The sequence below is a fragment of the Salmo salar genome, chromosome ssa11, assembly GCF_905237065.1.
Source record: "Salmo salar chromosome ssa11, Ssal_v3.1, whole genome shotgun sequence".
NCBI classification, from domain to species: Eukaryota; Metazoa; Chordata; class Actinopteri; order Salmoniformes; family Salmonidae; genus Salmo; species Salmo salar.
Window position 1 is genome coordinate 37142549 of NC_059452.1, and position 12110 is coordinate 37154658.

General features: G+C 45.3%; 1 protein-coding gene across 1 annotated transcript in view; it reads right to left on the reverse strand.

Annotated features, from left to right (window-relative positions):
- LOC106591416 (A disintegrin and metalloproteinase with thrombospondin motifs 17) overlaps positions 1–12110 on the reverse strand; it is a 200131-nt gene that overhangs the window by 29987 nt on the left and 158034 nt on the right. The window contains exons 18-19 of the mRNA XM_045689469.1: positions 9379–9536; positions 4107–4269 (exon numbers count right to left, since the gene is read on the reverse strand). Of these exons, the coding sequence (XP_045545425.1) occupies positions 4107–4269; positions 9379–9536 (321 nt within the window). The remainder of the gene's footprint in view (positions 1–4106; positions 4270–9378; positions 9537–12110) is intronic.

Here is a 12110-nt window from a genome sequence, read left to right on the forward strand (position 1 = left end):
TTGCAGGGGTATAGGGTCCCAGGTGGCTCAGTTGGTAGTGCGTGGTGTTTGCAGGGGTATAGGCTCCCAGCTGGCTCAGTTGGTAGTGCATGACGTTTGCAGGGGTATAGGGTCCCAGGTGGCTCATTTGGTGGTGCATGGCGTTTGCAGGGGTATAGGGTCCCAGTGGCTCAGTTGGTAGTGCATGGTGTTTGCAGGGGTATAGGGTCCCAGTGGCTCAGTTGGTAGTGCATGGTGTTTGCAGGGGTATAGGTTCCCCAGTGGCTCAGTTGGTAGTGCATGGCGTTTGCAGGGGTATAGGTTCCCCAGTGGCTCAGTTGGTAGTGCATGGCGTTTGCAGGGGTATAGGGTCCCAGTGGCTCAGTTGGTAGTGCATGGCATTTGCAGGGGTTTAGGGTCCCAGGTGGCTCAGTTGGTAGTGCATGGTGTTCGCAGGTGTATAGGGTCCCAGGTGGCTCAGTTGGTAGTGCATGGTGTTCGCAGGTGTATATGGTCCCCAGTGGCTCAGTTGGTAGTCCATGGCGTTTGCAGGGGTATAGGGTCCCAGGTTGCTCAGTTGGTGGTGCATGGCGTTTGCAGGGGTATAGCGTCCCAGGTGGCTCAGTTGGTAGTGCATGGTGTTCGCAGGTGTATATAGTCCCCAGTGGCTCAGTTGGTAGTGCATGGCGTTTGCAGGGGTATAGGGTCCCAGGTTGCTCAGTTGGTGGTGCATGGCGTTTGCAGGGGTATAGCGTCCCAGGTGGCTCAGTTGGTGGTGCATGGTGTTTGCAGGGGTATAGGGTCCCAGGTGGCTCAGTTGGTAGTGCATGGTGTTTGCAGGGGTATAGGGTCCCAGGTGGCTCAGTTGGTAGTGCGTGGTGTTTGCAGGGGTATAGGCTCCCAGGTGGCTCAGTTGGTAGTGCATGACGTTTGCAGGGGTATAGGGTCCCAGGTGGCTCAGTTGGTGGTGCATGGCGTTTGCAGGGGTATAGGGTCCCAGTGGCTCAGTTGGTAGTGCATGGTGTTTGCAGGGGTATAGGGTCCCAGTGGCTCAGTTGGTAGTGCATGGTGTTTGCAGGGGTATAGGTTCCCCAGTGGCTCAGTTGGTAGTGCATGGCGTTTGCAGGGGTATAGGTTCCCCAGTGGCTCAGTTGGTAGTGCATGGCGTTTGCAGGGGTATAGGGTCCCAGTGGCGCAGTTGGTAGTGCATGGCATTTGCAGGGGTTTAGGGTCCCAGGTGGCTCAGTTGGTAGTGCATGGTGTTCGCAGGTGTATAGGGTCCCAGGTGGCTCAGTTGGTAGTGCATGGTGTTCGCAGGTGTATATGGTCCCCAGTGGCTCAGTTGGTAGTGCATGGCGTTTGCAGGGGTATAGGGTCCCAGGTTGCTCAGTTGGTGGTGCATGGCGTTTGCAGGGGTATAGCGTCCCAGGTGGCTCAGTTGGTGGTGCATGGTGTTTGCAGGGGTATAGGGTCCCAGGTGGCTCAGTTGGTAGTGCATGGTGTTTGCAGGGGTATAGGGTCCCAGGTGGCTCAGTTGGTAGTGCGTGGTTTTTGCAGGGGTATAGGCTCCCAGGTGGCTCAGTTGGTAGTGCGTGACGTTTGCAGGGGTATAGGGTCCCAGGTGGCTCAGTTGGTGGTGCATGGCGTTTGCAGGGGTATAGGGTCCCAGTGGCTCAGTTGGTAGTGCATGGCATTTGCAGGGGTTTAGGGTCCCAGGTGGCTCAGTTGGTAGTGCATGGTGTTCGCAGGTGTATATGGTCCCCAGTGGCTCAGTTGGTAGTGCATGGCGTTTGCAGGGGTATAGGGTCCCAGGTTGCTCAGTTGGTGGTGCATGGCGTTTGCAGGGGTATAGCGTCCCAGGTGGCTCAGTTGGTAGTGCATGGTGTTTGCAGGGGTATAGGGTCCCAGGTGGCTCAGTTGGTAGTGCATGGTGTTTGCAGGGGTATAGGGTCCCAGGTGGCTCAGTTGGTAGTGCATGGTGTTTGCAGGGGTATAGGGTCCCAGTGGCTCAGTTGGTAGTGCATGGCGCTTGCAGGGGTAAAGGGTCCCCAGTGGCTCAGTTGGTGGTGCATGGCGTTTGCAGGGGTATAGGGTCCCCAGTGGCTCAGTTGGTAGTGCATGGCGTTTGCAGGGGTATAGGGTCCCAGGTGGCTCAGTTGGTAGTGCATGGCGTTTGCAATGGCAGTGTTGGGGGTTTGATTCCCATGTGGGACCATTACAAAAATGCACTCACTACTGTAAGTTGCTCTGGATAAGAGTGTCTGCTAAATGGCTGAAATGTAAATGAAATGTAGGCAACTAGATTCAGCCACGGGATGATTTTTGTCTAAGCGGTTTGTCGGGGGGGCGTAACATAATTCTAGTCATTTGTACACTGCAAACTGACCACAACTAAGCTCAAAAAGAGGTTGTATTTAAAAATAATATTAATTTCATACCTTGATTACATTGAGACACCATCACATACTGTATGTCTTTTATTTGTGGGAATACTTGGGAAAAAACACTTGCAGGCCTGTTGCCGACCCCTGATATATGCCGACTTTCAGGAAATAACATTGATCAAATTTGGTAAACGCTTTAAGTCATCAGACAGCTAGCTGCCTACAACAAATTAACCGCTAGCTGGCTGCATCAAACTCACCACTAGCTGGCTACAACAAACTCACCACTAGCTGGCTACAATAAACTAACAGCAAGCTCTCTACAACCAACTAACCGCTAGCTGGCTACAACAACCTAACTGTTAGCTGGCTACAACAAACTAACCGCCAGCTGGCTACAATAAGCTAACCACTAGCTGGATACAATAAGCTAACCGCTAGCTGGATACAATAAGCTAACCACTAGCTGGATACAATAAGCTAACCACTAGCTGGATACAATAAGCTAACCACTAGCTGGCTACAATAAGCTTCACCCTTGACATTGTTAAAGCACTCCAAATGAGTGAACATACAAACAAACGAAAGTGGTTAACCAAAACCAGCACACACCCTCTCATCAGCCAAGGTTGAAACTCCTATCACAGCTAAATGACATATGTTACCAATGATTCAGATTGAACAACGCATTATAGCTAATCGGTCACTGGCTAGCGATAAAACCGCTGGTGTCATGGTGCTGTTTTCACTCTAATTATGACCAGACTTGCTTCGAGAGTTGCTTCACTTCATAATTGGATGGATTTACTATAGTTCATAACTAAATAGTTTTACAAAGTAATCAACCTTTAAAAAATAATGTAATTGATGTAATAGTGTTGAGATGAGTGCAAAAGCAAATTGAAGTACAACCTACTGATAATTGTAACTTATTTTTGCAGTCTTTTTTTCCACTGGTTGAGATGCAACATCAGTTGAATTTATAGTGAAGGGTAATCTACTCTTAAGGGTTAAAACAACATTAACTAGCCACCTATCCATCCACTTCACATCTACTGCTAGATGATGGTAAAATACTGTTGCTCTGAGTTAATAAAAATAATGCTTTTTCCTCAAAGTTTTTTTTAATATCACCAGAATCAGCTCTAGATATTTGCAGTCTCAGCAATGAACTGAGAATTGAATAGGCAAAACTAGAGATACGTACTGTATGTGTGCAGTGTGCTGTCCACTGTGTGTGTGCCTGCATGAGAGTGCACGTGTACATGCACGTGTTTGAGTGCCTTTGTTTGCGTGTATGTTCGTGGGAACCCAGTTGAGAGTCCCACAGTGGGAGCCAGCTCTACCTGTCTGGTGTGCTCTAGTTCAGAGGTTAGAAGTTGACCAACACTGGGCCTATTTGTCTCCCCCAAGCTCCAAAGGCCTGTCCAACTAACCCTCTGACATAGCCTCTAACACGTCTCCAAGCCCCATCCCACTACCTTGGGGGGACTGAAGGGGAAGGGGGGAACTGAAGGGGTGGGGGGGACTTGGGGGGACTGAAGGGGGAGGGGGGAACTGAAGGGGGAGGGGTGTACTGGAGGGGGTTGGGGGGGACTGGAGGGGGAGGGGTGTACTGGAGGGGGTTGGGGGGGACTGGAGGGGGGAGGCTGAAAGTCACTATGCATGAACCCAAGGTCAACAGCTATCAGAAACCCTGCAAAGACTCTCCTTGTGATGTGTGTCAGTGTGTGTGAGTCATACCTCCTCCACACTGTACGTTGCAGTCTTGCCAGGAGCTGTGTGTCCAAAGGTAGAGGTGCTCTGGTGCTCTCTGCTCCTCACTGACATCATCACGTTCAGTTACGTTCAGAGACACTGTGTACTCATAGTGTATCCCGTAGGTCTGGTCATGAAACAACAGCACCTAGGGGAGAGGGAGTTATGTTTAGAAACACTGGCTTGTATTGTTCAGACACAATGTCCTGATAGTGTATAACATAGAGATGGGTTGAGAGACTGAGTCATGCTCAGAGACACAGAGTGAGTCAGTGAGTGAGTACTCACTCACTCACTCACTCACTCACTCACTCACTCACTCACTCACTCACTCACTCTGTGTCTCTGAGCATGAGTGAGTGAGTGAGTGAGTGAGTGAGTGAGTGAGTGAGTGAGTGAGTGAGTGAGTGAGTGAGTGAGTGAGTGAGTGAGTGAGTGAGTGAGTGAGTGAGTGAGTGAGTGAGTGAGTGAGTGAGTGAGTGAGTGAGTGAGTGAGTGAGTGAGTGAGGAGAGAGACAATATATAGACATCATATGACATTTGAAATGTCTTTATTACTTTTGTGAGTGTAATGTTTACTGTACATTTTTTTCACTTGCTTTGCCAATGTAAACATGTTTCCCATGCCAATAAAACCCCTTGAACTGAATTGAGAGAGAGGAAGGAAAGAGACTTAGTTTCTTTAATGAGCCATCCTCATGAACTTAAAAACACCTTATTACCCCCCCCGTGAGCCCCCCTCCTAAACCCATAGCACCAAACCTTAGCACAACCACAATAAGAGTACAATGCACAATCCAGATCCACATTACAGATGTACATTTAACCCTCCCTCTCTAGCAGAACATACAGCCTCCCCCAAGCCCCCACTCATCCTGAAATACTTTGTAAAGGAAAGAGAGAGAGGTCCACCTCTACAAGGCAGCAATCCCAACTTTTGCCAGGACCCTGAAGGATGTCACCCTCAACCACAGCCCCAGAACCTCAAACAGGAGCAACAGGAGCAACAGAGCAACGGACACCCCGCCCAGACCATCAAGACACCATCCCAGACCTGCAAGACCCCCTCCCAAAGGACCTGCACCGAGAAAACTCCTATGGTAGGTACACCTACAGCTCATCCCTTGGCAGTAGTACTGTAGACTACTTTATCACTGACCTCAACCCAGAGTCTCTCAGAGCATTCACAGTCAGCCCACTAACATCCCTATCACATCACAGCAAAATCACAGTCTACTTGAACAGAGCAATACTCAATCATGAGGCATCAAAGCCAAAGGAAGATTGAAGGAAAGTAGTGTTGAAACCTACCAAAAAACAATTAGGCAACAACAAATTCAATCCCTTTTAGACAACTTCCTGGACAAAACATTTCACTGTAATAGTGAAGGTGTAAACTTGGCAGTAGAAAGCCTAAACAGTATATTTGACCTTTCAGCTTGCCTATCAAATCTCAAAATTTCAAGCAGACAACCTAGGAAAATTAACAACAATAACAAATGGTTTGATGAAGAATGCAAAACCCTAAGAAAGAAATTGAGAAACCTATCTAACCAAAAACATAGAGTCTATGCCTTCACTATGGTGAATCACTAAAACAATACAGAAATACACTACGGGGAAAGAAGGAACAGCACATCAGAAATCAGCTCAATGTAATTGAAGAATCCATAGACTCTAACCACTTCTGGGAAAATTGGAACACACTAAACAAACAACACAAAGAGTTATCTATCCAAAATGGAGATGTACCACTTCTCTAATCTTTTTGGCTCCATAACAAAGAACAAACAGCAAAAACATATACATGATCAATTACAAATATTAGAATCAGCTATTAAAGACTACCAGAACCCACTGGATTCTCCAATTACATTGAATGAACTACAGGACAATATACAGACAATATACAGAACACAAATTTCAATTGGCTATACTTAAACTCTTTAACATCATCCTCAGCTCTGGCATCTTCCCTAATATTTGGAATAACTACCGTGGGATATGCGTCAACAGCAACCTTGGGAAAATCCTCTGCATTATAATTAACAGCAGACTTGTACATTTCATCAGTGAAAACAACGTACTGAGCAAATGTCAAATTGGCTTTATACCAAATTACCCTATGACAGACCATGTATTCACCCTGCACACCCTAATTGACAAACAAACAAAAAACAAACCAAAACAAAGGCTTGTCATGCTTTGTTGATTTCAAAAAAGCTTTTGACTCAATTTGGCATGAGTCTGCTACAAACTGATGGAAAGCGGTGTTGGGGGAAAAACATAAGACATTATAAAATCCATGTCCACAAACTAAAGTGTGCAGTTAAAATTGGCAAAAAACTCTAATATTTCTTCCCACAGGGCCGTGGGGCGAGACAGGGATGTAGCTTGAGCCCCACCCTCTTCAACAGATATATTAATGAATTGGCGAGGGCACTAGAACAGTCTGCACAACCCGGCCTCACCCTACTTGAATCTGAAGTCAAATGTTTACTGTTGGCTGATGGTCTGGTGCTTCTGTCCCCAACCAAGGAGGGCCTACAGCAGCACCTAGATCTTCTGCACAGTTTCTGTCAGACCTGGGCACTGACAGTAAATCTCAGTAAGACAACAATAACGGCGTTCCAAAAAAGGTCCAGTTGCCAGGACCACAAATACAAATTCCATCTAGACACTGTTGCCCTGGAGCACACAAAAAACTATACCTACCTCGGCCTAAACATCAGCACCACAGGTAACTTCCACAAAGCTGTGAACGATCTGAGACAAGGCAAGAAGGGCATTCTATGCCATCAAAAGGAACATAACATTTCACATACCAATTAGGATCTGGCAAAAAATACTTGAATCAGTTATAGAACCCATTGCCCTTTATGGTTGTGAGGTCTGGGGTCCGCTCATCAACCAAGAATTCACAAAATGGGACAAACACCAAATTGAGACTGCATGCAGAAATCTGCAAAAACATCCTCTGTGTACGTAAAACACCAAATAATGCAAATAGAGAAAAAGTAGGCCGATACCCGCTAATTATCAAAATCCAGAAAAGAGACGTTAAATTCTACAACCACTTACAAGGAAGTGATTCCCAGACCTTCCAAAACAAAGCCATTACCTACAGAGAGATTAGCCTAGAGAAAAGTCCCCAAAGCAAGCTGGTCTTTGGTCTCTATTTACAAACAGACCTCACAGAGCCCCAGGACAGCAACAGAAACACAATTAGAACCAACCAAATCATGATAAAACCAAGAGATAATTACTTGACACATTGGAAATAATTAACAAAAAACTGGAATGCTATTTTGGCCCTCAACAGAGAATACACAGTGGTAGAATACATGACCACCGTGACCGACTGAAAATGAAGGAAAGCTTTGACTATGTACAGACTCAGTGAGCATGGCCTAGCAGAGGCCGCCATAGGCAGACCTGGCTCTCAAGAGAAGACAGGCTATGTGCACACTGCCCACAAAAATGAGGTGGAAACTGAGCTGCACTTCCTAACCTCCTGCCAAATGTATGACCATATTAGAGACACATATTTCCCTCAGATGACAGAGACCCACAAAGAATTCCAAAACAAATCAAATTTGATAAACTCCCATATCTATTGGGTGAAATACCACAGTATGCCATCGCAGCAGCAAGATTTGTGACCTGTTGCCACAAGAAAAGGGCAACCAGTGAAGAACAGACACCATTGTAAATACAATCCATTTATATTTATTTATTTTCCTTTTTGTACTTTATCTATTTGTACATCATTATAACAGTGTACATAGCCATAATATGACATTTGAAATGTGTCTATTCCTTTAAAACTTGTGAGTGTAAAGGTTATCGTTAATTTTCGATTGATTATTTCACTTTTGTTTATTATCTATTTCACTTGCTTTGGCAATGTAAACACATGTTTCCCATGCCAGTAAAGCCCTTAGAATTGAATCGAGAGAGAGACAGAGAGAGAGAGACTGAGAGAGAGAGAGAGAGAGAGAGAGAGAGAGAGAGAAAGAAACAGAGAGATGGAGGAGAGAGAATATAATCCCTGCCAGTGATGTAAAGATGTATGATCCAGTGGAGGCTGCTGAGGGAGGTCGGCTCATAATAATGGCTGGAACGGCGCGAATGGAATGCCATCAAAACATGTGTTTGGTGTATTCGATACCATTCAACCTATTCTGCTCCTGTCACGGTCGGTTGAATGGACGGACCAAGGCGCAGCGTGTGTTGAGTTCCACATCTTTATTTAAGTGAAACTTTCCAACAAAAACAATAAACAAGCAACGAAACGTAAAGTAACGTAGTGCTACCTGCACATACACAAACAATATCCCACAAAGTAGGTGGGAACAGGGAACCCTTAAGTATGATCCCCAATTAGAGACAACGAACATCAGTTGCCTCTAATTGGGAACCATACTAAGAGCACCAACATAGAAATGAAAAGACTAGAACACCCCCTAGTCACGCCCTGACCTACAACACCATAGAGAACCAAAGGTTCTCTATGGTCAGGGCGTGACAGCTCCAGCCATTTCCACGAGCCCGTCCTCCCCAATTAAGGTGCCACCAACCTCCTGTGGTATGATCTTAATTTGATCAGGAAATGTAAAACTTGTAGTGCATTTAAGGTTTAAAAGGGCATCTGAAGTTTAAACATTCCCACTTTGATATTTCAGACTTGATTTTCCCTTATCAAAAATGTATCAATCACTACAAATCATTTTATATAATCCACATAATAACTGACATTTCCTGTTGCTGCATGATTATTTCCCTACTGTAGCAAACTGGCTCAAATTAAGATATTACATCTGTTTCACATGATGCCTCCAGAGGGCCATTTGGGGCGGCAGGTAGCCTAGCAGTTAGAGTGTTGGACCAATAACCCAAAAGGTTGCTGGATCAAATCCCCAAACTGACAAGGTAAAAATCTGTCATTCTGCCCCTGAACAAGGCAGTTAACCCATTGTTCCCTGGTAGGCTGTCATTGTAAATAAGAATTTGTTCTTAACTGACTTGCCTAGTTAAATAAAGATTACATTTAAACTAACACCAACTTCCTCCCTTTGAAGCCCAATTTCCATGCTCTTTATCTCTTCCTCTCTCTCTGATCTCTGTCATGTGGAGTAGACTGAGGAGGGTAAATGCATCAGCTCAACATGCATTTGCATGATAGACACACACACACACACACACACTCATCCCCCAACACACACACACACCATCTCTCTCTACATGATAGGTTTACCATGAGGTACAGCGGGGTCTTGGTGGGTCCCTTGGCGGACATTTTCTCCCAGAGTCCTCTCCGGACGTAGCGCACTGTAGTGCCGGCAAGCTGGAACTCTCCAGGAAGCTCGATCTTCCAGTCGCTGTTGATGGACCTCTTGGTAGAGTCTTTCATTGCTGGAACAAGCAGGACGTAGAATTAATTTAAGAGGAAGTTCAGGACAACTTGATGTTAGATGGTTCCCTATCACTTGCCCCTATCACTTCCATTGAACGTAAGCATACCACAGTCTCCACCAACATGCCTAGACCTTTATAGCATTGTGCGCTCAAACTGTAAACGCAGGTTGCCGGGTTCAATTCCCACTCTGACTGTTCCCCTTAAATCTCTACCTTTATTCACACCCATAATTCAAACCATGTCTCTACCCTAAAATATATATATTTTTAATTTAAAGAGGAGCAAACAAACAATTAAAATGTAGCAGGCAGGCAAGGTGAACACACACTTCTCTTCACTTCTCTGAAAATGACTTTTGATGCCGAAATTGGCTGCTTTGGAAATAGCTGACCCCGGTCAGGGCGGTTTTACTTCTCGCAGTGCCTGAACCACAGGAAACAGCACAGCATCAGAGACCCAGTCGGTTCCAACTAAGAGAGTGTCCCTTGATGTGGAGACTGTGGAGGTTGTGAAGTCCAGCAAACAGACTACCTCACCGCATGTCCACGGTTATCCCCTGTGGACATGCGGTGCTTGACTTAAGGTTGTTGGGTAATGCATTAGAAAGAGAGCGAGGGTGGAGAGAGAGAGTGATAAAATAAAGAGAGAGAATAAAGAGATAGAGAATAAAGAGAGAGAGAGCGAGACAGAGAGACTGTTGGGGTGTACTGTAAGACACTCCATAAGAATTGAATGTTTGAGCCAGGTTTTTCCAAATGCATGTTGTTTTAATCAGTCTTTTGGAAGGACTCGACGACCAGAGAGAGCTCCAGAGAAATAAAAAAAACCTTGCACAGTGAATGGACTCTTTCTAAACACGTTTGTTTTACTGCATGTCTATGAACTTACAGATTTAGATGGAATTGAAAATAATTGAAACACTTTACTATAAAACTGACCAGGAACATAATATTAACTATATAGAAAAAAACTACTTCTGATCTTTCAAAATGTGTTTAACCACATCGTCAAATCAACTTAAATTAAAATGCATTAGAATATTAGCATCACTGCCTCATGGTCATCACTAGAATATTAGCATCACTGCCTCATGGTCATCATTAGAATATTAGCATCACTGTTCCATGGTCATCATTAGAATAATAGCATCACTGTTCCATGGTCATCATCAGAATATTAGCATCACTGTTCCATGGTCATCATTAGAATATTAGCATCACTGTTCCATGGTCATCATTAGAATATTAGCATCACTGTTCCATGGTCATCATCAGAATAATAGCATCACTGTTCCATGGTCATCATTAGAACATTAGCATCACTGTTCCATGGTCATCATTAGAATATTAGCGTCACTGTTCCATGGTCATCATTAGAATATTAGCATCACTGTTCCATGGTCATCATTAGAATATTAGCATCACTGTTCCATGGTCATCATTAGAATATTAGCATCACTGTTCCATGGTCATCATTAGAATATTAGCATCACTGTTCCATAGTCATCACTGTGTTGTTTACTAGCTCTACAAAAACATATATTCTCTTTTCCTTTTCAACACATTGTATTTCACAAGTGTCCCTTAGGTACAGACCGAGGATCAGCTTCTCCTCTCCCAATCTTAAGCTTAACCAGGGTAGAACTACCGCTTTCAAGCAGCGGGACTCTAACCCGGAAGCTTATAAGAAATCCCTCTATGCCCTCCGACGAACCATCCAACCGGGAAAGCGGCAACACAGGGCTAAGATCGAATCATACTACACCGGCTCCGACGCTCGTCAGAAGTGGCAGGGCTTGCAAACTATTACAGACTACAAAGGGAAGCACAGCTGAGAGCTGCCCAGTGACATGAGCCTACCAGATGAGCTAAATAACTTCAATGCTTGCTTCGAGGCAAGTAACACTGAAACATGCATGAGAGCATCAGCTGTTCCGGACGACTGTGTGATCATGCTCTCCGCAGCCGATGTGAGTAAGACCTTTAAACAGGTCAACATTCACAAGGCCGCAGAGCCAGGCGGATTACCAGGACGTGTACTCCGAGCATGCGTTGACCAACTGGCAAGTGTCTTCACTGACATTTTCAACCTCTCCCTGTCTGAGTCTGTAATACCAACATGTTTCAAGGAGACCACCATAGTCCCTGTGCCCAAGAACACTAAGGTAACCTGCCTAAATGACTACCGACCCGTAGCACTCATGTCTGTAGCCATGAAATGCTTTGAAAGGCTGGTCATGGCTCACATCAACACCATTATCCCAGAAACCCTAGACCCACTACAATTTGCATACCACACCAACAGATCCACAGATGATGCAATCTCTATTGCACTCCACACTGCCCTTTCCCAACTGGACAAAAGGAAAACCTACGTGAGAATGCTATTCATTGACTACAGCTCAGCGTTCAACACCATAGTGACCTCAAGGCTCAAAACTAAGCTAAGGATCCTAGGACTAAACACATCCCTCTGCAACTGGATCCTTGACTTCCTGATGGGCCGCCCCCAGGTGGTAAGGGTAGGTAACAACACATCCACCACGCTGATCCTCAACACGGGGGCCCCTC